Consider the following 25557-nt stretch of genomic DNA (forward strand, 5'->3'; position numbering starts at 1 on the left):
CGGGGTGGAGGGTTCTAGAAGGCGTGACGTGTGGTCGGGAGTGGGCTCGGAGGCGGGCGCCGCTTGGCAGTCGCTGTGGCCGCTACCGCCGGGCCTGGGGACGCGTGCGGCCGCGGCGACGGGCACAGTTCCTCCCCTCCGCGGCCATGGCAGCGCTCGGCCGGCCCTTCAGCGGCCTCCCCCTGAGCGGCGGCGCGGAGTTCCTTCAGCCGCCGCCGGCCTTCGCGGGCCGGGCCTTCGCGCCGGGGCCGGACGGCGCCGAGCTGGCCCCGCGAGCCGGACCCCGCGTCGTCGCGAGCAGCCCGGGCGGGAGCGCGGCGCGCGGACGGTGAGGAGCCCGGCGGGCGGGCGGGCGGGCGGGCGCGCTGCCCTCCGGACGCCCCCCCGCGGCCCGCGGCCCCCCGGCGAGTGCGGGGACTTGGCCCCCCGCGCTCCCGGGCTGCCCCCTGGGCCGCCCCCCACCCCCCGACAACTTCGGGCGCCTCTGGGACACTCGGCGTCCCCGTCCCCGCCGCGGGGTCCGGACGCGGCGAGCGTGGGAATCAAGTGCTCTGCGCGGGCGCCTCCCCGCGTTAGCGTCCTCCGCGCCCCGCACCCCCTCCCGCGGCCGAGCGCCCACCCTAGCGACTGCAGTGACTGTCACGATGGTCCAACTTTTCTTCCGAATGAGTGTGTGTGTGTGTGTGTGTGTGTGTGTGTGTGTGTGTGTGTGTGCGCGCGCGCGCGCGTGCGTGCATGGGACTGGGCACCCCGCCCCCGCGTGAGCAGTGAGGGGCAGCCGGGCGCGGGAGGAAGCCCCCACCCCCCCCCACCCCCAGCCCCGCAAGGTTCTCAATGCATCGATTTTGTTTCTTTCAGCTTCATGCTTCACTGTAAAAAGAAGCACAAGCGCGAGGAAGAGGATGATGATGAGTAAGTTTCAGGTGTCATCTGTTCGTTAATGGTCATTGAACATATGTCCTCCAGTTCATTATTTTATTTCCTTTTATTTTGTGATGCCAAAAATCAACCCCCCCCAATTTTTTTTGTTTTAAATTTATTTGCCATTGTTTTTCAATCCTATATGCATCACGGGAGCTTGGAATGACACCTGCACGTGTATCAGTCTCCTGGCACCCACTCAAACTTGCAGTTCCATTCTTGTGATCAGATTGACACCCTTGACACACAAGTACCCCCACCCTGTTTCTCTCACCTCTCCGCTGGCACTGGTGGTTTGAGTGTTGTTAAAAATTCTCTGGTTGAGATTTGTTTGTTTACTTTGGTAATTAATGTTTGTCAGAGAATCTGAGTTCGTTCCTTTTGTTGCAGCAGGCAAGATTTCCTTTATTTATTCATTTATTTATTTATTGTTGCTTTTTGGGTCACACCTGGCTATGCACAGGGGTTATTCCTGGCTCTACACTCAGGAATTACTCCTGGCGGTGCTCAGGGGACCATATGGGATGCTGGGAATCGAACTCGGGTCAGCCGCGTGCAAGGCAAACACCCTACCCGCTGTGCTATTGCTCCAGCCCCGATTTATTTTTAATAGTACTCCATTGGGTCTGCAGTCCAGGGCTTCTTTATCTCCGTTGTTGTTGATGGGCACTCAAGTTTTCCAGCAGCTCCTATGCATTCTTTGAGTATTTTAGGATTAATGCCTTATCTGATATATGGTGTGAAAATATCTTCTGGTAAGGGGATGTGTTTTGTTGCTTTGTGATTTCTTTTGCTGTAATCTTTTTAGTTTAGTCCCAGATAATTTTGCTTGTTCCCTTTGCCTTTGGAGATGACTTTTCAAAGTTTCCATGGTCCTTTTCAATGTCCAAACGCTACCTTTTGTTTTCTCCATGTATTTCATGGTCTTGGGTCTTATACTAAGTCTTTAATACATTTTTAGTTCATTTTAGTGTGTGGTATTAAATAATGATCTAGTTTCATTTTTTTGATATGTGGTTTAATCGAGGTTTCCCAGCATCATTTGTGGAGTTTTGTTTTGTTTTTGTTTTTGGATTTTCAGGGATTACTCCTAGTTCTGCCCTCAGGAATCACTCCTGGCAGTGCTTAGAAAACCATATGGGATGCTGGAGATTGAATTTAGGTCATCTGTGCAAGGCAAATGCCCTAAAATATGTGGGTTTATTTCTGGACTCTCAATTCTGCTCTGTTGATCTGTGAATCTTTTTGTTCCAATTCTATGCTGTTTCAATTAGTGGTACTTCACAGTATGGTTTTAAGTCAATGAGAGACCTCCTCCAGTGTTCTTCTTTTCTCCAGATTGCCTTGGTTATCTGGTGTCTTTTGTGATTCTATAAAAATATTGGAATTCTTTGTTTCATTTCTTTGAAAAATGCCATTGGAATTTTGATAGGAATCGTACTGAATCTGTGTTTAGGTTATGGCCATTTTAACTATGTTTACTAAACCGATTCATGAACATTGTATAACTTGCCTTTCTTTTGTGTCTCTTTTTTTTTTTTTTTGGCAAGTATTCTGGCCACAACCAGTAGTGCTCAAGGCCTGCTTCTGATTCTTTGCTTAGGGATCACTCCTGAGAGTGCTTGAGGCATCATACATGGTGAAGGATCAAACAAGGGTCAGTGACTCGGAAAACAGGTTCTTTAACCCCTGTGTTGTGTCTCTGATCTCAGTTTGTGTCTTCTGTTTCTTTTAGCAAGTCTTGTAGCTCCAGATCTATTTTTTTGCTTTGTTTTGTTTTGGGGCCACACGCACAATATTCAGGACTTACTCCTGGCTCTTTGCTTAGGGATCACTCCTGGTAGACATGGATGGACCATGTGGGGGTCCCAAAAGATGTGATACTGCTTAGACCCAGTGATGCACTGGGGCTCCAGGGCCTCACCCATTAGTATTCAGGGGACTGTCAGGTGCCAGGGATCCAACTGTCATGTAACCTACTCTAAACCGTGTACTATTGCCCTGCTCTACATGCAGTTGCAGGGTTTTGGGGTTTTGGTGTTTTTTTTTTTTTTTTTTTTTTACAGTATCAGGGATCAGACCCCAGAACCTCACACATTCCAGATATTACTCTACTATTGAGCCACATCCTGCATCCTGTTTTATCCTTTTTTGAAGGAATTGTAAATAGATTTTTTTAATTTCTCATTCTCAAAATTCTTTGCAAGTAAATATACAAAATTTTTGCATATTGATTTTGCATCCTGCCACTTTACTGTATTCATTTATAATAGTAGTTTCTTGGTGGAGTGTTTGGATTTTCTTCTTTTCTTCTTTTCTTTATTTTAGGTTTTCTATGTTTATTGTTATCTGTTAAGCATATAGTTATTGTTTTATTTTCTCGTTCGAAGTTAGTCTTTTTTGGTACCTAATTGCTCTAGTTAAAACTTCTAGAACTTTGTTGAAAAAATAATGAGATGGGGCTGGAGTGGTAGTACAGTGGGGAGGGCGTTTGCCTTGCATGAGGCTGACCCTGGCTTGATTCCCAGCATCCCATATGGTCCCCTGAGCACTGCCAGGAGTAATTCCTGAGCGCAGAGCCAGGAGTATGACCTGTGCAATGCCAAATGTGACCCAAAAAGCAAAAAAAAGAAAACGATAATGATAAGAATGAACATCTGCCTTACTTTGTCTGATTTTTTATCTCAGCTCAGGTCATGAAAGTTTCGAGGGTTTTTTTGGTTTTCTTTCTTACCATTATGGTGTTAGTTGTGGATTTGAGATATGCTTCTATATTCCCAGCTTTGTAGGTTTTTTGTTTTTGTTTTGAAACATACCCGGCAGGGGTCAGGGCTTGTATACTCAGGGATCACTTTTGGCTGGGCCATAGAGGACCATGACAGGGATTGGACCCAGGGTGGCTGTGTATAATGCAAGCATTTTATCTGCTGTACTATCTCTCTGGCCCCTGTATTCCCAGTTTATTTTTCCCATAAACTAATTTTGTCTGGTTAAACTTAGTCAGACACTTTTCATTGTCTTACTATGATTATAGGATTTTTATCTTTTGATGTGGTATATCACATTAATTGGTTTGCATATATTATATCGAATACCACTTGGTTATGATTCTCTGAAAGTACTCTTGGGTTTGATTCACCAAACTTTCATTAAAGGTTCTTGTATTTTTATCAATAAAAAAATTAAGTGGGTATCTCTGAACAGAGCACAGGAATTTGTCACATTGTTTGCCTTTTTGCTCTAACAGGGTGACTGGCAGTTTAGAGGGAAACACTTTTTAGTAGTATAGTTTAGGTAACATGTTTCAATAGTGTTATCTAATGTTTATTGTTTCAGTGTACAGTTAATGCACTAGAAAGAAACTTTTCACTTAGCTGGTAGTAATGTTAAAGTTTTTTAATCATGTGACTATTGTTGCATACTCAAATAAAAGAATTCCTAGAGTGCAGCAGGGTACATGGTTCCCTTACTCCCAGTTCTCTAGGAGGCACTGTCTGCTCATTATTTCTTTAGAAGAGAATATAAAATTTTACACACACTTGTATACCTTGGAATTTTTACATTTTGTAGGAAAGATATACATTTTGTAGGAAGTTCATGCTGAAAAACACTGACTTTTTTTTTTTTTCTTTTTGGGACACACCCGGCGATGCACAGGGGTTACTCCTGTTTCTACACTCAGGAATTACTCCTGGCGGCGCTCAGGCCACCATATGGGATGCTGGGATACGAACCCAGGTTGGCCGCGTGCAAGGCAAACACCCTACCCGCTGTGCTATCGCTCCAGGCCCCCAACATTAACCTATTCATTGTACTCGAGGTTATTTTTATTTTTTGTTTTGGGTCACATCTGGCATTGCGCTATACTCATCACTCCTGCTGGGCTCAGGACCACATGAGCTGTCAGGTCGGCTGCATGCAAAGCAAATGCCCTACTTGTTGTGTTGCTGCTCCAGCCCCTCTTAAATTATTTTTAATCTTTTGCCATTGCTAACACATCTACCATGATCTTTTAAAATTTTTTGTATATATTTGCAAATAGGAGAATGAACTCACAGATGCAAGACTGCTGGGTCTCAAAGTCTATATTCATTTTCATTTTGGAACGAGTTGCCAGTTTACCTGCATTTGTTTTCACAGTGGGAATTCCTCTTTCTCCATTTTCTCGCCAGAACTGTTTTTTGAAAATTTTTATGGCCACCTTACAGAAGTGTCAAAAAGTGATAGGGCTGGAGAGATAGTACAGTGGGTAAGGCACTGTCCTTGAACTCAGCTGACCTGCATTCAGTCCCCAGCACCCCATTTGGTCCCCTCTGCTCTACCAGGAGTAATTCTGGAGCACAGCCAGAATTAAGCTCTGATCACAGCCGTGGCCCCAAAACTAAATAATATTTTAAGGCTGATATCTCATGGGCCAGGGAAATAGCTTAAAGAATTCAAGTTTTGCATACTAGAGTCCTGGGTTTGATTCCCCACCTCTGCATGGTTCATAACCCCTTCCTCACCTCCCAAACATGATTTTAGCCCCCAAGCACTGATGGATGTCACTGTCACTGTCATCCTGTTGCTCATCGATTTGCTTGAGCAGACACCAGTAACATCTCCATTGTGAGACTTGTTACTATTTTTGGCATATCGAATACACCATGGGTAGCTTGCCAGGCTCTGCCATTTGGACGAGTAGCTTGCCAGGCTGTCTGAGAGGGTCGGAGGAATTGAACTCAGGTCTGCCTCGTGCAAGGCAAATGCCCTATCGCTGTGCTATCGCTCCAGCCCGGTTGTGGCAAACTGTAACTGATGGATATACCAACAACAAAATGAAAGAGTTTCCACCTTTTTTTTTTTTTTTCCTTTTGGGTCACACCTGGTAATGCACAGGGGTTACTCCTGGCTCTGCACTCAGGAATTACCCCGGCGGTGCTTGGGGGACCATATGGGATGCTGGGATTCGAACCCGGGTTGGCCGCGTGCAAGGCAAACGCCCTACCTGCTGTGCTATCGCTCCAGCCCCCTACAAAATGAAAGAGTTATAGAAAAGTAGCTTACTACAGGACTAGTAAAAAAAAAAAAAGGGGGGGGGCTGGAGTGATAGCACAGCGGGTAAGGCGTTTGCCTTGCATGCGGCCGACCCGGGTTCGGATCCCAGCATCCCATATGGTCCCCTGAGCACCGCCAGGGGTAATTCCTGAGTGCATGAGCCAGGAATGACCCCTGTGCATTGCCGGGTGTGACCCAAAAAAGCAAAAAAAAAAAAAAAAAAAAAAAAAAAGATTACTCAGATGACCAACCAAATGAAACTATCTTTTAAATTGTTCAGACTTTAGGAAATACACTTTATTAATTTTTTTTTCTTTTTGGGTCACACCTGGCAATGCACAGGGATTACTCCTGGCTCTGCACTCAGAAATTAAGCCTGGCGGTGCTCAGGGGACCATATGGGATACTGGGAATCAAACCCTGGTCAGCCGCATACAAGGCAAACGCCCTACCCGCTGTGCTATTGCTGCAGGCCCACTTTATTAATTTTTTAAAGTGAAATTTTTTTTTTGGTTTTGGTTTGTTTGTTTGTTTGTTTTTTAAACAAGAAAGTTTCTGTTTTTATTTGAGAGCCACACCCAGCAGTGCTCAGGGCTTATCCTGGTTCTAACCTAAGGGCTGGCTATGCAAGGCAAGTGCCCTGCCTTCTGTACTGTTGCCCCGCTAGCAAGACAGTTTTTATTTAAATTAACTTAGAAAGATGTGAGGGGAAAGGTGAAGTATGTGTTTGCGAGAGAACACAGGTCTCTCCATAGTGGAAATAGGTAAGCAAAGGAACATAGAGATAAACAAGTGAGATGTATTCAAGGGAGAACAGGAGCTTGAAGAGCAGACTTGAAGCAAAGTAGCCTTTACTGAAGAAACTTAGATGTGAGATGAGAGAAAGGAATTCCATGTTTAAGAGAAAATTCAGGGGGCTGGAGCGATAGCACAGCGGGTAGGGTGTTTGCCTTGCACTCGGCCGACTCGGGTTCAATTCCCAGCATCCCATATGGTCCCCTGAGCACCGCCAGAGGTAATTCCTGAGTGCAGAGCCAGGAGTAACCCCTGTGCATCGCCGGGTGTGACCCAAAAAGAAAAAAAAAAAATTCAGGCTTCTCTAAAGTGGGTAAGCAAGCAGAGACATAAAGACAAGCAAGTGAAATACATGTTCAAGAGAGAACAAGGGTTTAAAGAGCAAGCAAGAAAATATACTTTATTTGATGTTCCTTTTTTTCTTCTTTTTTTCTTTTCTTTTCTTTTTTTTTTTAAATTTTTGTCATCCTCAGTGGTACTCAGGGCTTATTCCTGGCTTTGTTCCCAGGGATCACTTCTGGTGATGCTCCAGGGACCATATTCGGTGCCAGGAATCGAAACTGGGCTGGGTGTGTGCAAGGCAAGTGCCCTACCTGCTGTATTCTCTCTCCATCCTGGAAAATGCACTTGAAAGCTACAGTAAGATACTATACACCATAGGTATTCGATGGTTTATGGAGCATCATAAACTCCCAGAGATGATGGATGCAATTATAATTTGATTTGAACATTACGGGAAATAGATTGACATCTAATAAGGCAGAAAGCATACTTTCAAGTAGTTCTTCACCTGAGTTTGTATACATATACATCAAACACAGCAGTAGATATAAAGAAACTTTTATAGCAATCTTCTTAATAGTTTCAAATTGGAAACAACCCAAATATCCTTCAACAGTAAAATGAGTAAATTACAAATCCTTATAGTAGAGTTCTATTCTGCAGAACAAGCGAAGACTAAATCCATCAACATGAATGTCTTAGAAGCATAACGTGAGAAAAAGAAATTGAAGAATTGTGTGTGCTGGAGTTGGAGAAATAGTATTGCCAGTAGAGCACTTGTTTAGTGGGTGGCTGACCCAGGTTTGATTCCCAGTGTCCCATATGGTCCCTCAAATCCCACCAGAAATGATACTTGAGTACAAAGCCAGGACTAAGAACAAAGCAAAAAAGAATGTATCTACTATTATTCCTTAAGTAGAAAATTCAGGACTAGGTGATTGAGTATATCTCAGCTATTTTTGTTGTTGCTGTTGCAGTATATAATTGCACTTGTTGGAATTCTAACCTAAGGGTGTTCACACGTGATTGTAATGTGCCCAGGGTCACAACCTTGTGGCACCAGGAATCTAGGACTAAGACTGTTACTTAGGCCTGTGCTGGAATTGATTGTATGGCTTCACACATGAGAGGTAGACACTCTTACCACCGAGTCATCCTTTCAGATTTCCCATTTATTAATTTTAATTTGTTTTATATTATCTCATTACTTTTTTCCTTTTGCACGGCATGTGCTCTTTCACTCCCCCTGCTCCCTTAGCTTCCTTCTTCCACCCTTCTCCTCAGGTAACCTAAAGTTCTGTTACTGATGTACAGTTGTTTTCTTATTTTGTTTTGTCAGTTTGTCAGTTTCATATCTTTATGCACACATACACAGTTAAATAAAAAAATCTTGACTTTTTTCTTCTGACTGGCATTGCATAATTTTCTCAAGCTCTTTCCATTCAGTAGGAATGGAAAATTTTCGTTTTGGTCAAACCATAGTGATTAGGGACTACTCCCAGATCAGCCTTTTTTCTTACTGTTTTTGGAACATACCTGGCTATTACTCCTGGCTTTGCACTCAGGAATCATTCCTGGTAGTGCTCAGGGCACCATTTGGTTACCTGGGATCGAACCCAGGTAGGCTATGTGCAAGGCAAGTGTCCTACTCACTGCATTATCGCTCCAACCTCTACCATGTCATCTTTATACGGTCATCCATTGATGCCACTTGGATAACACAGCAGTAAAAGTTGGGGGGGGGGTGTGTGCATGCATGTGTGTATATATGTATGTATACATATATGTGTGTATACATATATATACACACATATGTGTTATATATATATAAAATAAGATATAGATCCAAAAGTGGTGTGATTAGCATTTGATATGTACCTAGCTTTAGCTTCTTGAAGAAGCTCCATAGTGTTTTTTAAAATGGCTTGAACCAGTTTACTGCATTGGTACATGAGTTCCTTTCTCTCTGCACCCCATATTGTAACAATATTGTAACACATATTGTTGCTTACTAAACTGTTTGCACAACTATAAAGGTGGTATCTCATTATGACAAAAATTTGCATTTCCCTGATAATCAGTGATCATTTTTTATATGCCTATTGGCTATCTCTGTCCTTTTTTGGAGACATGTCTAAATTTTCTACTCACTTGGTTTTTTGTTGTTAAATTTTGTGATTTCTTTATATACTTCTGATAATAACTTCAGATACACATTGTGGAAATATTTTGGGGTGGAGGGTTGACACACTCCTAATGGTGCTCAGGGATCATACGGGGTGCCAGGCGTGGAACCCAGGTCAGCTAGGTACAACTGAAATATTTAATCTGATGCACTCTTTTCTCTGGCCCTGTACAAATGTCTTCTCCCATTCAGTTGTCTTTCTTTTTATATTGTTTAATTTCTTTTACAGTACAAAAGCTTTTCCATTTTGTGTAGTCCCAATTACTTATCTTTACTTTTGTATCCCTTTCTATTGAGAAAACAACTCTAAAGTCTTTGGGCCAGAGAGATAGTGCAGGGGTAAAGTACCTGCCTTATGTAGCTGGCCCGGGTTTAATCCCTGCCATTACACATGCAGTTTCCTGAGCACCACCGGGAGTGGCCTCTGGTCACAGAGCCAGGTGTGGCTCCACAGCACCACTGGTTGTGGTTTTTCCTCTCCCCCCAAAAAACAGAATTTCCATCACTTATGTTTTGGAACACTTTACCGATGTTATTTCCTGGGTATGTACTTTATGACAAAGTGTCTTAATTTATACTTGGGGACCTAAAATTCAATACATTTTATTTTTAAAAATTTTGTCTTTTTGGGTCACACTCAGGTTCTATCCCAGCCCTGCACTCAGGAATTACTCCTGGTAGTGCTTGGGGGAATCATGGGTTGCTGGGGATCGAACCTGGGTTGACCAGATGCAAGACAAATGCTGTACTATTGCTCTGGCCCTAATTTTTTTTTTTGTATATGGGGTTAAAGAGTAGTCTAGCTTTATTCTTTTGTGTGTGGTTGTCCAGTCTTCAAAATATCATCTGCTAGAGAGACTCCTTACTCCTTTTTATATCTTAGATATGTCACTGTAGCACTGTCATCCCGTTGCTCATTGATTTGCTCGAGCGGGCACCAGTAACGTCTCCATTGTGAGACTTGTTACTGTTTTTGGCATGTCAAATACGCCACGGGTACCTTGCCAGGCTCTGCCATGTGGGTGGGATACTCTCGGTAGCTTGCTGGGCTCTCCGAGAGGGACAAAAGAATCAAACCTGGGTTGGCTGCATGCAAGGCAAACGCCCTACCCGCTGTGCTATTGCTCCAGCCCACTGCTGGGTGTAGTTCCTATTAAAAAAATCATATGGCAGGAAAAATAATTCTTTAAAACAATTTATTTAAAGGGATAGAATAATAGTACAGAGTGTAGGGTGCTTGCCTTGCACATGGTTGGCCTAGGTTAGATTTCCAGCACCTGGTATGTTTCCCCAAGCCCACCAGGAGTGACCCTAAGCACAGAGCCAAAAGTAAGCCCTGAGTACCACTATGTGTGACCCCCAAAACAAAACAAAACAAAAACCATTTAAATAAACTTTGTCCCTTTGCAACTGACATCTTGAGTCACTTGGGATTTCTCAAAAGAAGTTTTATATACAAGTTAAATAATGATTAATACACACTTAAGTATTTGACTGGGATACAAACTTTGGTAGCAATTCAATACTATTATTTGGCATTGTCTACATTTAGAGAAACTTATGTTTCATTTTAAGTACTGACTTAAATGTTCCTGAATGTATGTTGTTTTCCCTTAAATGTTATCCTGGCTGATGTATAAAAGAACTCATCTGATTCTTAAGATAGATTTAATCTCTTCTGGCAATCAATTCACTGTACAGGCTGTTTAAGGTTAACAAACAAACTAAAATTTGTCACAAATTAAATACTGATAATTGTATGGTTCTAATTTTGGACTTTCAGTTCTATTCCTGTGATATGTTATCTCTACTTTTATTCCAATTCCATACAGTTTTTAATTACTGTTGCTTTGTAGTGTAGTATGAAGTCGGGTAATATGAAGTCTTCGTTTTCGTTTTCTTCCTTGGGATTGCTATAGCTATTTGAGATCTTTTGTGATTCCAATAACAAAAAATCTTATTCTGTTCTGTCTCCTTAAATAATGTTATTGGAATTGGGGGTGGCTGGGAGGGAGTGTCTCCCAAGCAGTGCTCTACTTGGCTGTGCTTATGGAAATATCCACTGCCGGCAATCACTCATGGGCTCTGCATGCACAGGATGTGATCTTGCCCAGTAAATTGTCTTCCTGACCCCATCATTGGAATTTTTATTGGGAGTGAATTAAATCTGTATATTGCTTTTATGTATTTTTTATGTGTCTTTGTTTTGAGACCACACCTGGCAATACTATGCACTCCTGGTGGTGCTTAGGGGTCCAAATGGGATGCTGGGGTCAAGCCCAGATTGGCTGCATGTTAAAGTAAGCTCTCTACCCACTATGCTACCTCTCTAGCCCCCTAAATCTGTATATTACTTTTAGTGGTATGAGCATGTTGACTGTATTAATTCTCCTAATCCATAAATATTCTCTGCCTTTCTGTTTCTCCATTCACATCTTCATCACCACTGCAGGTGGCGCTGGAATTGTTTGTCTGGCTGAGGCTCAGCTCTTTGGCATTTACTTGCTGAGTCACCACCAGATTGACATCTCTAGGCTCTGTCTTCTCATTGCTTCTCTCCAGGTCTCTTTCTTTGGTATCACCTTCAACTTTAGATGGATTGTTTTCTGGCACCGTCTTTTCAACATCTACAGAGTCTTCCTTGGTAGTTGTGGAAAGATCAAGAACAGAAGTCACTTCAGCATTGTACTCCTGATGCTCAACATCCTCCGGCTCAACTGTCTCAACACTAATGCTGTCATTCGCCTGGGCCTTCACATTCATTTGCAGATGGTTTTGTACTCGGTGCTGCCCAGGAGGGGGAGGCACTGTATGTGAGCTCAGCAATAGATTCAGTGTTTCTTGAGAAGTAGCATTTTTAGTGTTACCTTCTCTGGGCTTGAATTGATGTATATTTTTGAAGTAATAGTGTAAAAGAGAGTGTCTACCTGTAAGGAGGGTGGGAGAAGAGCTTCATTGGGTGCTGACATCGTTATAGCTTGGATAATATTTTCTATTTTTGTTTGTTTGGGTTTTTGTTCTTTTTTGTTTTGGGCCACACCTTGCGATGCTCAGGACTTGTTCCTGACTCTGGGCGCAGGGAATACTCCTAGCAGGGCCTAGAGTCATATGGAATGCTGGGGATCGAATCCAGGTCAGCAGCTGTAAAGCAAGTGCCTTATCTTTTCAGACCCCCCCCCACCTTTTTTTTTTTAAATGAGCACGTGGTTTTATTTTTTAATCAGGTAATTTTTTTTGTGAATCATAAGTGCTATTGAACATCATTTTATTTAGACCATTTGTGTTTAATTTTTTGTGTTTAATCTTATATAAACATGTTTCTGCAAATTATTGACTTACTAGTCCTTGTTAATCTATAAGAAATCAATTAAATTGTTTATTATGCGTCTTATAAATATTTTCCACAAATCTGTCATCTGTCTTTTGTTATCATACTTTGTACGTGATTATTTTGCCAGTGGAAACTTGCTGGAAAGAATCATAACACAGTGGATTTGAATATTGCATTAGTTTAATGAGAAAGACAACAGCACCCCACAGTATTTGTTTCTTTTCTGGCTTTGGACTTGCTGTGGATTCAGGGACTTGGGGGAGGGGTGAAGGAGGGGATTCCCAGCAGTGCTTGAGCAGCATGTGGTGCTGGAGGTCCAACGTGGTACTCCAGCCCTTTTAACCATTTCCCCAGGCATCAGAGGGTAATGTTTGCTTTAATCATTTGCGGTATCCTAAAAAGTGTTTTGATCAAACACTGTTCAAAAGTAAAATACTGTTCAAAAATAAAAAGTGTAAAATGTAAAAACTCTTGGCTTGGGTCCTAGGAGATAGCTCCAAGGAATAGAATGCATGCTTTTGATGCTTGAGGCTTTGAATTGAAGTCCTGGTGGCACCCAGCACGTATGGGCCTGAGCAGCATAACATCGCCAGCCCAAACGTTAAACCATCTGTCCTGACTAGATATAAACAGAAATGGCCCTGGGGCCCCTTCCCTGCCCTCCAGAGAAGACACCCAAAAACAAGTTATTAACTTCAAAAGTTAACTACCATCACATTACAGAAAACGTTGTGAAAATGAGGGCAGCTGATGTCCAGGACTAGAATGTGCTGCCCAGCTGACACGTTCATTGTTCTTTACAGTACATTATAGTCTTTTAAAAATTGTATTTTTTGAGGCCGGAGCAGCAGTACAGCAGGTAGGGCACTTGCCTTCCATGTCTTTCCTGGGTTCAATTCCCATATCCCATACGGTTCCCTGAGCATTGCCAGGAGTAATTCCTAAGTGCAGAGCAAGCATCTCTGGGTTTGGGCCTAAAAACAATAAATAAAAATCTTACTTTCCTTTTGGTTTTGGGGGCACACTTTTTAGTGCTCAAGGGTTACTCCTGGCTCAGTTCTTGGGCGTCATGAAATCATGTAGCACCAGAGATCAAACCCATGCCTGCTGCAGGAAGGCATTAACTAACTTATTGAGCTCTCTCTGTGACATACTTTCTTCGGCACTTAATCAGCTTTGATCTCTGTTAGACCTACAAACATGAGCTAATACAACTTTAAATCCTGTTGGAGCACAGCTCTTTATACTTACTTACATTCAATATTTGAGGGGCTAGAGAAATGACTTTGAAGGGCTGGAGTGCGTTCTTTGCATGTGGAAGCCCAGAACTTGATCCCCAGCGCCTTATGAGCCCTGCCACAAACAAGAAAAGTTGAATTGGGTTTTTGTTTGTTTGTTTGTTTTTCTTTTTGGGTCACACTCAAAATGCACAGGGGTTACTCCTGCATCTGCACTCAGGAATTAATCCTGGTGGTGCTGGGGGACCATATGGGATGCTGGGAATCTGAACCTGGGTCGGCCGCAATGATCTGTTCTCTCTAGATTTGTTCTGCTTGATTTAGCGGGTTTCTTAGGTGTATAATATTTTCCTTCCACTTTTTAAAACACTCACGAAATCCCGTTAATCCTGTTAATCACCGATTTCTCGGACGGGCTCAGTAACATCTCATTTTGTCCTTTCCTTGAGATCTTAGAAGTGTATCTCGACTCGGCCCTCCTAAGGATGTTGCACTGGGGGCTCTTCAGGGTCAGGGGAATGAGATCCAGCTTGTTACTGGATTTTGCATATGAATACACTATGGGAAGCTTGCAAGGCTGTCCCATGTGGGCAGGAATCTCTCAGAAGATTGCCAGTTTCTCCCAGAGGGAGAAGCAGGCCAAAGATACCGCTCGGCCACCGCTTCTGAGAGCTTGCTTTTAAGTCTCTCTGGATGTTGGCCGTTGATGGGATCACACACACCTGGGTTCCTCTGTTGGTACTTCATGCATGAGAGCTGTCCCAACGTGTGGAGAGGGGCCTACAGCATGGCTGTAGCTAGGTTCCGGTGGTCTTTGGCTGCCAAGAGCTCTGCTCGGGGTGGGGAGGGAAGCTGGAGCCCATCCCCTCCGAGGGGCCCCCGGGGAAGACAGCCAGACGTGCAGGCAAGAGACTCTCTGCCCGATACATACTTTACACTACATACTTTAAAACTGTCTAAATACTACAGGACATTCTTAATGTTCTTTCGTGAACTAAAATGACTATAGGTGCGGGAGAGATACTAACAGGAAATGTGCTCGCCTTGCATGTGACCATACTCCAATCCAAGCCCCAACACCACATATTGGTCCCCTAGCACTCCCTGCCACGAATAGTTTCTGAGTATCTCTAGATGTGGCCCACAATCCCCTTCCCCCCAAGAAAACATAATTAAAAAGCACATGTTTTGTACCTGTGAGGCCCTGCTTGGCTCCAGTTCCTGAAACCCAAAAAGGAAAACTAATTGTGAACTGAACATATAATTGTTGATTTCTTTTAAAAACTACAGTTTGGGGAATACATTATTACTGTATTTTTACATCAGCACTAACAGTTTTCATAATCTTAACAGGAAATAGAAATTTTTTCCTGTGCATTTTATGCTGCTTCTATACCCTCAGTTTCAAGACTCAGAAGCTAATAATAACCACTAGTGAACTTTTTTGGTTGCAGAACTGTTTTGTGATCCTGAGATTGCCCTGCTGGTGCCCAGGCTTAATTGTACTTCTGGTCTAAATACATAAACTGGCTCAGTTTTCTATTTAACTCACTTCAGACAACTTCTGACTACTGAAACTTTAGAGTGCCTGCACATCCTCGTTCTTAGTTAAGAACTTGAATAGTTGAATGAAAGGAGGCAGGAAATTTTAGTGAAAATAACATTCTGGTAGGAGTTAGGAACTTTGGGGTCTAGTCTCCAAAATGCTAGTCACTACATAACACTTCAGAATGTATATTTTAGCTTTCCCAAGCCCTCAATTTAAAATCTAGAAAATAAATTAATATTTGATAAATTCCACGGTCTTTGAGATATATTTTTCTAGGAAACAAAGTTATTGACTTGCAGGAGGGGAGCAATATGCACCCCTTTAGTCAGGTACTTAAATCAAACGAACAGTTGATCTTTTTAGAAAGGCCCAAGAAATTAGTATTCTATGGATCTGTCATTCTTGGAATAACTGATATGCTGTGCTGTCAGGGACAGAGCATGACTCCTGGGCTACCTCCACATATGAGCTGTTTGTTGAAGCATCCATCCCCAATCTGATAAAATAGGACTGGTACTGAAATGCTGCTATGAGATCTGTGATTTCTTTGCTTCCCACCTGACCTTTGTGGAGCCAGATCAGAAGGGATGACTTGAGTTTCTACACTGAATATTAGGATCTGAATAGGCAAAATCTATGCATTTGATTAGAGGTAGGGGTATAATGCATTTCACTGCTATCCGTCAGGATCATTATTGAATTTTATTTTTTGCTTTATTTTCAGTTGTCCAGTAAGAAAGAAAAGACTAACTGAAGCAGGGCTCTGTGCTGGTCCTAATGACTGGGTTCTTTGTGCACATCAGGATTTAGAGGGACATCGAGTAAATCTGTGCACTAGTGGCCTTTCTGCCCCTGCCATGATAGATGTTGCTTGTGAAGAAATGGACCAGACAACTGGAGAACCACAGTGTGAAGTTGCCCGGAGGAAGCTTCAAGAAATTGAAGACAGGTAAATAAATGGGTAGCATGTATAGATGACTTTGCTCTTTCTATAGAACATATTTCTTAAGATCTAATTCAGTGTTTCCCAGAGTGGGTGATACTGCCCCCGTGGGCACTGGAATGATGGGGGTGTGAATGTGTAATAGTAACCTTGGGTGCAGTTGTGATTCCCTTCTATTTTCTTAAATAATTTTCTTAAACCAGAGTAACTTTAATTCTTTGGGAAAAGGTTGGGGGTGGGGGTGGGAGTAGGTCAGCCCATGTAAATTTGGGAACCTTATTCTAATTCAACATTAGAGCATTTGCTTTGCAAGTGTAAGGTCCTGGGTTCAGTATTGACACTGCACCATGTTAAGCTTTTCTCGTGGAATTATACGAAATAGTTTCACTTGCTACTTCTAAATACAAATTTTTGGTTTACAGGGACACATTTTTCAGATTTATATCAAATATGAAATACTTAGGAAATGTTTGATAACTTCTGAACTATACATTTTTTCATTCAGATATATATAGAGATTTACATTTTATGTGATCTTTTTCTGTAGTGTCTGTTGGCTTTTATCTTTTATTATTCCATTCTCTGTAATATTCTTTTCTATTTCTCTTTTTTTTAATTTTATAAATAGTTCACAATATTTCATTACATTTAATATTTAAACACCAATCTCACCACCATATATCAGGTGTTTCCATCCTGAACCCCAATCCCTGCCCCAAAGCAGAACCAAAAAATAGTAGTTTTGTATTGCTTGTTAGGGAAAACAGCAGAAAATCCTACAAAAAAGTTTTCTTAGGGGCTGGAGCGATAGCACAGCGGGTAGGGCGTTTGCCTTGCACTCGGCCGACCCGGGTTCTAATCCCAGCATCCCATATGGTCCCCTGAGCACCGCCAGGGGTAATTCCTGAGTGAACAGCCAGGAGTAACCCCTGTGCATCGCCGGGTATGACCCAAAAACCCAAAAAAAAAAAAAGTTTCCTTAAGGGAAAGAGGGTGAGGATTGTTGTATTCCACCCACGGGCCATTAAGCTCTTCTATAAGAGATCACTTCATTAACATGTTGTTAGAAGTTGAGCCTTGTGTGCTTTTATCTATATCTGTAAAAAAAAAAAAAATCCCTCTGTGATTGGTTGCCTCCTCCTTTGAACCTCATCAAATGTGTCGTGGTACTCTTGGAGTGTGACTAGGATGTGTGGTATGAAGTTTCCAGTAATAAGTTCACTCGTCGGTGAGGCTCAGCCTGAGTATGTGGAGAGCGGCCGAGCGGCCGTGAACCTGGCAGTGATTGAGTTCTGGGAGTTTTCGGCTGCCGGGGCTGGGTCCCTTGAGGCAGGGAGGGCTCTCATCCACCCCCCCCTTTGGGACCGGCGGCAGCATGGTTATGGCAAGCCACTTTTATCCTTTTTGTTTTTAAAGTAATGTTCAGGAGGGCTGGAGTGATAGCACATCGGGTAGGGCATTTGCCTTGTAGACAACCAACCCGGGTTCGATTCCCAGCATCCCATATGGTCCCCCAGCACCGCCAAGAGTAATTCCTGAATGCAGAGCCAGAAGTAACCCCTGTGCACTGCCGGACGTGACCCAAAAAGTTAAAAAAAAAAAAAAGTGCAGAAACTGGAGAGATTGTACAGGGGTTAAAGCACTTGCCTTGCGTGCAGCTGACCCTAGTTCGATCCCTGGTACTCCATAGGGTTCCCTGAGCATAGAGCCAGGAGTAAGCCCTGAGCCCTGAACACAGCCAGGTGTGGCCCAAAAACTGGGGTAGGAGGATGGGGGGATTATTGATGAAACGTATAATAACTTTACTAAGTGATTTTTTTCTTTGCTTCTGCTACCTTTGTTTAGGATAATTGATGAAGATGAAGAAGTTGAAGCAGACAGAAATATTAACCATCTCCCCAGTCTTGTCCTTTCGGATACAATGAAAACAGGTTTGAAGAGGGAATTTGATGAAGTCTTTACAAAGAAAATGATAGAGTCCATGTAAGTTTTGGTTCCTGGTTTCCTGATTCTGAATCTTATATACATTGCCATCCTGTCACAGTCATCTTTTTTCTCCTTATCACCAACCAAGAAAGGTTATATTAGGTTTTATAATTAAATTAGGTTGGAGATAGTTCTTTGGGAGTTCATTTGGAGTGAATACAGTATAAGCAGGAGTTTGAAGATGCAGAAATAATGGCCTTATCTACTTTCCCTTAGTGGGTTTTGTTTTGTTTTGTTTTTGAGGGGAGAGGGGCATTTTACACATCTGGCAGTGCTTGGGCTATTCCTGACTTGGTGCTTAGGGTACCTTGTAGTACCAGAGATAAAATTCAGGTCTCAGGAATGCAGAGCATATGCTCCAGCCCTTGAGCCACCTCCCCAAATCCCTCCCCTGGATTCCTTCGTGGTCCTGAAGTACATTATGGGTCTAATATTTGTAAATGAAAGTACTTAGGAGAGCCCACAACTTTCCCTGGCTCATTTAGGTATCTGGGAGTACCTCTGAGACCTAAGGAACAAGTCTCCCAGCAGCCCGAGTTACTTACCCCTGCACAAACCAAAACTCTCATTTTTGTCTCATAGTAGTTAGCCCCTCAGGACAGGACTTGCTCTTAATTAGCTACAGTTTAATAAGTTCAGTTCATTGGTTTTATAAATCATCAGAGTAGAAGCACAAAGTGAGAGCACAACAAACTCACAGTAGCCAGTAGTGGCAGGGCCGTGCTAAGACAGGAGGGGAACTGGAGAACAAATGTAAGAACCTATTAAGATAAAAACTGATGATAGTTCTGTAATCCTTGAGCTTCGATGATACCCTCATTACCTACTGTGTAAAATGGTAGGCAAGTTCTAAAGCACCGTTTAGTTACTCCCTAGAGAGGACTATGTAAAGATCAGCTGCTCCTTGGGGGTAAGTTTTAGATAACAGAAAGACTCTCTTAGGACACCAGTCCCGCAGATGCCGGGTGAAACAGAGGCTGTTGACTTTGGAAATAGTGGCTTCAGCTGCTGCTAGATGTTAAGTCACTAAAGTGTTTCTAGCCCCGTTGATCTTATAATAGAACTACCCCGCCCTAAGGGAACAGTTAACCTAGCCTAGACTGAGCAGACCACACTGCCCCCCCCCCCCAGCATAGCACTTTTATTCTTGACAGTTTAATCGAAGTTAGCTTTTAGAAGAAGGTTCTTTTCAGGTTTTTGTTTTTTCCTTGATTTTGAGTCCCAGAAACTGAACTGAAGGGCAGGCACTGACTGACTCCTGGTTCTGTGCTCTTGGTGGTGGTTGGAGACCATATAGGGTTCTGGGGATCAAACCCAAACACCCTGCCTGATGTGTTTTCACTCTAGGTCCAACATTGGTGTTTTGACTTACTGCAAAAGGCACTGCACTTCAGAGGCCCAGGATATGCTCCAGTGGTAGAATTCATGCCATGCATGTGCGAAGCCCTGGCTTTAGTCCCTGGCACTGCACATGCCGCTCCTTACCCAGCACCTTGGGTGTGTCCCTACTGGTCTCAGAGCACTGCTGGGCCTGTACACTGCCACAGAGGCCCCAGATCCTTCTGCTCCGGCCCGGAGTTAGCCCCTTTGCCAAAAAATCATTCTTCTTGGCTATACTAAGCAAAGGCTAGAGTTGAGATAAATTTTGTTCACTTATTTATTATTGAATCACCTGAGATACACAGTTATAAAGCTGTTCATGGTGGGGTTCCAGTCATACAGTGCTCCGACACCCCCTCCTTCCCCACGACAGCCTGCTTCAGCAGGTATTTCTCTTCTCTCGCTCTTGCCAGATGTATTTTTTTTTAATGAGGGGCCAGTCCAGGCAGAACTTACGATAGCACCTATTCTGTAGGGATAGAACTCAGCAGCTGCTTGCTAGATATGTACTCTACCACTGGAGTTACAGCTCTGGTTCAAACTGGGATACTTTGGTTTTCCTGGTTTGGGGACCACACTGGACAGTGCTGAGTGCTTCCTCCTGGCTCACTGCTCAGAAGACTGTGCAGTTCCAGGGATTGAACCCAGGCCTTCTTGCATATGCTCATCCCATTGAGTTATCTTGCCAGCGCCCAGAAATAGTTTTCTTTATGGGCTGGGGGGAAATGGTCACAGGTCACTTGCAGTAGTGCTGGGGGCTACCTACTGAGCCTGTGGTTAGGGACCATGTGGTGCCAGGGATGGAACTGAGATTAGCTGCATGCAAAGCAAGTGCCTTAAACATGACTGTCCCTCCCTCTAGCCCGTTATTAATATAAGTATCCAGTGTTTCATTTCTGATGATTTAGAATAAGATCTATTTCTATTTCATGTATTTATTTTTGGGTATTGGGCCATGTCCAGTGGCCCTGTTGGCTCTGCACTGAGGGATCATTTCGGCAGGTTTTGTGGGGCCATATGAGGTGCCTGTGATCAAAGTCAGGTCGGCTGCATGCAAGGTAAATACCCTGCCTGCTGGGTTATCTCTCCAGCCCAATTTAGAATACGATATACTTCTCAGTGCATTGTGCTAGATAACGGGTCCATTGGATATTTATATTCTAATCTATAATTTCTTATTGGGGGGAGATGGTCTTAACTTTAAATATTAACTGTAAATAATTGGCTTTTTTTGGCATATGTCTTTTGTTTTTATATCCTAATATATTTTTTCTAAAAATTTTATAAGCATCTCTAATGTTTTAGGAGCCGTCCTTCCATGGAACTTGTGCTCTGGAAACCTCTCCCTGAACTCCTCTCAGATAAGCCAAAGCCATCATCTAATGCTAAGAGCTACCCAGGAGAGAGCCAAACTAAGCCTGCAACTCCTGCACCTGCCTTCTCTCAGAGAACTGAACTGTTCTTGGAGCCTCAGCAATTAGCGATGCCTGTTTACAATAGTCTGGAGTCAGCAGCTTGCACAGAAGAAGAGATGGAACTCTAGAAATTGGTGTCTGCACTAAAGCTGTCCACATTTAGAAGGCTCATGTGTTCAGTCATGAGTCAGTTCGTATAGTAAGGGACTTGAGCATTATGAAACGGGTGTCATAATATCTCCACCTATGATCTGGGGTGGGCCTCTCATTTTGGGTAGCTATTTCTTGAGTTCAGCATTTTGCCAAGGAAGCTTATCTCAAGGGAAAAGCAATTTTTTTAGGGGACTTATTGAGGAAATGAGATTACAGGCCGCAGTGGCAAGTATAAAGGCTATATATGAAAGGGTGACCTGGTCATCATCAAATTGTCTAGCACCATTCTGGTACTTGATAAAGATGCATTAAGAAAGAAGGATTTTTCTACTGTGTACTTTAATAGTTGGACACACAGCTTTGTCTATAGATATGAGCTTTGTTGACCCTGGTGGAATATATTTTTTTATATATTTATATCTGTAAATATAAATATATATATATTATTTCACCAGGGTCAACAAAGCTCATATCTACACACACAAATATTTATATTATATACACACACATATATGTATGGTTTGTGTGAAGGAGGGAAAGAAGCAGTAGCCTAAGCCTGTTGCTAAGAAATTTAACAGGCTCTGAGACTTGTGTATTTGTTGTCAATTTATTGTAGCTTTATTGATTAAATAGTAGCATTGTGGCTCACCTCTGTACTTAGGAAAAATCAAAGGAAAAGTGTTTCCTTCAAGGCTTTTTTTGCCTTCTGCTACTGTTTCCCCTTGGTTTCTCGCATATTTGATAAATCCAGTTATTCAGTAATGTTTACAACTTTGAACTCTGAAAGTTTCCAACAAAGTGTGACAAATTGTGGAAGAAGCATCTCATATCTTAGGTAATCCCCCAGAAAGTGCTGTAAGCTAACCCCAGGAAACTTCTGTAGTTCAAAAAAAAAAAAAATAAGGCTAATGAGAAAAAGGATCGAATAGTTGACAGAATTTAGGGCAAGTGACACCCATATTTACTGAAATAGCAAATTTGCCTGGTGCTCCAACTATGACATGGTAAGCCTAAAATTAGTAGGAAAAAATGTCCTGCTAGCAGAAAATCTTCATCTTGAGGTCTTCAACCAGGCTTAAGGTATTGATAACCAAGATTGAAAGATTTTTGTTTCTCAGGAAGATACCTTCTGTGCGTCAAGCACTTGTAGTGCAAAGTACAGCAGCAGTTCCTTTAAAGCTGCAGGATGCCCACTAGAACTTATGAAATGAGTATAATAGTGTAAGATTGGCCCTTTCATCACACTACAGACCACCCAGTTCTTTGTTTTGTTATCTGGCTTTCTTCCCCCTCTGTAGGAACAGATACTTGTGTTTAAAAAAAATAGTTTATTTCAAGTAGAAGTGACTTTCTAGAAACCAACTCCCAGGCATTTTTGAAACCCGGGCTGAAATCCCTCTCATTTTTACAGATGGTGTAGAAGTCACAAGTCTGTTATTTGGACTGTTTCTTCTCTTGCCTGTTGTACCTGCTTTTTCTATTTCTTTCTGGATAGTCAGGAAAAGATTTAATGTTTAATATTTAAACAATATTTAATATCTAAAGATAAGATTATTCAAACTTCAAACCAGTATTGAAACCAGTTGGAAACCAGCTAATAGTTTCTTAATCTCAGATTTAGAGATGAATGTAAACTGTATTCTGTTGAAATGTGCAAGCGCTTGACTCATGCCATTTAAAAAAATTCCTGCCTTTAAGTCATTGAGTAATGGGACCAACTTTAAAATTTTGTAGCCTTAAATCTCCATGCTGAAAGGTTTGTTTGAGAACAATGTGAAAACACGAAGTGATTGCCTGGAACTTCAGCAAAGTTTCCATGTCAGGCTGGAACGGGAGATAACTGCCTTCCAAAGAAGGGCCCAGCATACTGACTGTCCTCAGTAGGAATTACTGGGACGCTTCTCTCCTCAGCAGTCTGTACAATGAAAAGGAGGAAAGGGCCCCCAAAACAAGGCGCCGATACTGTTGGTAAAATAGGAGAGAATTGAGGTTCCGTTCATGGGTTACCAACAGAACTTGTTTCAGGAGTTAGATTGTCTGCCATGATAATTATTTCTGCAGGAAAATGGATATTTAAAGCTCCTTTTAAAACTTTATGTGGCATATGTTTGTACAATTGTCTTCATCCTTGTGGTGCTTACTCATCTGAGCCACAGTTCTATGTCTCTTGCTTTGTTTTTCTTTTGGAGTGGAAAGCTTTTGCTTTTGCCTTAAGGTTGTCCCTATGAGTTAACAGGTCTTTTCGTTTTGTACAGCTTCTGACGCATGGATCAACATTAGCTTATTATGCTAATGTCTGAAGAGAAAAGTTTCTAAAGCAGGTGAGCTTTAATGAACAAAAATATATTTTCTGTGAGTTGAGTAGAGTGTGTGTGGTTTGATTTTTTAAAATATGGAGAAAGTAAATTTGGTTGTCAGAAATAGATTGGTATTTTTTAAAAAAGCAAAAATAAAACCTGCTATTCATTCTTGAAAAGGTGCAAATGTAAAATTTAGAAAAAAAAATAGGAGCTAGAAATATAAGAAGAATGTTTTATCAACAGGTTTATAATTTTGGATTTGGAATTTAGTTTTGTTTTTAATAGTGATATGAATGGCATAGTGTTAGGAAAGTTCTGAAAAATGCTGTCAGTTTTACTTTAAAAATGAGAATCTGGTGTTTCTGTATTTTATTGTTTTCAATAAAACGTGTGTTTTGGACCTTTGAGATATTATATTCATATACTTGCGTCAATAAAATCAGTTGTCTCATTGCTTTTTTCTAAATTGTAATCAAAGCAGCATTCATGTGTTAGGAACTTCATTTTTATTTTTAGAAGTTTATTTTTTTATTTTATTTTATTTTTTGCTTTTTGGGTCACACCTGGCAATGCACAGGGGTTACTCCTGGCTCTGCACTCAGGAATCACCCCTGGTGGTGCTCAAGGGACCATATGGGATGCTGGGAATCGAACCCGGGTTGGCCGCTTGCAAGGCAAACGCCTTACCCACTGTGCTACCACTCCAGCCCCTTAGAAGTTTATTTTTAAAGATTATTTTTTTGTTGTTTTTTTGTTTTTGAGCCAAACCCACTAGTGCTTAGGTCTTGGTACTGACTCAGTTATCACTCCTGGTAGGTAGGCTTGGGTGGTGGTGGTGGGCCATATGGCATCCAGGGATGGAACCAGGAGTTTACCTTGCACAGGTAGACTGGATTCAACCCCCAGAATTCTATTTGGTCCCTGAGCATTGCCAGGTGTGACCCCAAAACAAAACAAAGATTACTTTTTGTATCCTGAAACCGATTTCCACTATGCTCAGCTACTTGGTATTATTGTATATCAATTGTTTTAACTTGCAGTGGTGATTACTAGTGTTCAGTTGGCAGAATTGAATAGTCTTTAGAAAGATCAAATATGGAGTTGGAAATGGTACCTAGAGTATACAGAGAGAGGTTTGGGATAATTTAAAAGATGGGAATGAGATAATTACATACTGTTTAGATACATGGTCATTTCTCTTAAGAATTAACAGGTCACTGGGGGGCAGTATTGCCTACACACTTAAAACTACTGATGAATTTGGATCCCTAATTTGCAGGCAGGTGGTATTAAGTCTGAATTGCAATTACAGAAAAGTCAGGATACTGCTTTTTTTTTTTTTTTTTTTGCTTTTTGGGTCACACCTGGCGATGCACAGGGGTTACTCCTGGCTTTGCACTCAGGAATTACCCTGGCCGTGCTCAGGGGACCATATGGGATGCTGGGATTTGAACCCGGGTCGGCCGCATGCAAGGCAAACACCCTACCCGCTGTGCTATCTCTCCAGCCCCTGCTTTGGTTTTTTTAATCAAAAATTGAAAATATTAGAAGTGAATCTAATTGCTTCATTTTACAGCCTTGGAAACTAAAACCTATGAATATAGAGAAATTTTAGCCATATAACCCAACCACCAGGTCCGAGATTCTTCCAGCTTGATCAGTGTTTGTTTTATTTCAGTTTTGAGCCCTACCCAATAGTGTTTAGCAACTGTTCTTAGATTTGCTCAGGGGTCATATTGCTGGCAGTGCTTGTTGGTCAAGGGACCATGTGGTGTGGCGACGCGATTGAATCAGGGCAGCTGCATGCCAAGCATGTTACTTACCCCTGTGCTATCTCTCCGACCTAATATATAGGCTTTTTAACTGCAATACCCAAAATATCATTTACATTCAATTGCAATAATCTAAAATAAAGTGTGATTCATGAAGGCACTGTAACTTTAAACTCTTGAGACAGAAACTGTAAGCTCAGTCTTATAGTTTAGTTTCAGATGTTCTACCAATGATGTTTTGTTGTTTTGGGGTTACACTTGCATGCTAGG

At 42.2% G+C, this 25557-nt stretch overlaps 1 protein-coding gene across 5 annotated transcripts; it reads left to right on the top strand.

Annotated features, from left to right (window-relative positions):
- Positions 1-20: 20 nt before the first annotated feature.
- On the top strand, positions 21-23915 carry CCDC117 (coiled-coil domain containing 117). Of its 5 annotated transcripts, XM_055147310.1 has the most exons (5): positions 21-328; positions 859-912; positions 16063-16287; positions 18127-18264; positions 20953-23915. In XM_055147310.1, the coding sequence occupies exons 1-5, from the start codon at positions 147-149 to the stop codon at positions 21188-21190; spliced, it is 837 nt and encodes a 278-aa protein (XP_055003285.1). In that variant the 5' UTR covers positions 21-146; the 3' UTR covers positions 21191-23915. The 5 variants fall into 5 exon arrangements, with proteins under 5 accessions (XP_055003285.1, XP_055003289.1, XP_055003287.1 ...); XM_055147311.1 differs by lacking the exons at positions 21-328; positions 859-912 and adding an exon at positions 11938-12029; XM_055147314.1 differs by lacking the exons at positions 18127-18264; positions 20953-23915 and having other exon boundaries at positions 16142-16275.
- Positions 23916-25557: the final 1642 nt, after the last annotated feature.

The sequence above is a fragment of the Sorex araneus genome, chromosome 9 (assembly GCF_027595985.1).
Source record: "Sorex araneus isolate mSorAra2 chromosome 9, mSorAra2.pri, whole genome shotgun sequence".
Classification (NCBI taxonomy): Eukaryota; Metazoa; Chordata; class Mammalia; order Eulipotyphla; family Soricidae; genus Sorex; species Sorex araneus.

What these genes read in the sequence shown, in the direction of transcription:
- CCDC117 (XM_055147310.1), top strand. Translation starts at nt 147, where the DNA reads ATGGCAGCGCTCGGCCGGCCCTTCAGCGGCCTCCCCCTGAGCGGCGGC. An exon ending in GGGAGCGCGGCGCGCGGACG is followed by an intron (nt 329 to 858) that starts GTGAGGAGCCCG and finishes TGTTTCTTTCAG; the next exon opens with CTTCATGCTTCACTGTAAAA. An exon ending in CTTCAAGAAATTGAAGACAG is followed by an intron (nt 16,288 to 18,126) that starts GTAAATAAATGG and finishes ACCTTTGTTTAG; the next exon opens with GATAATTGATGAAGATGAAG.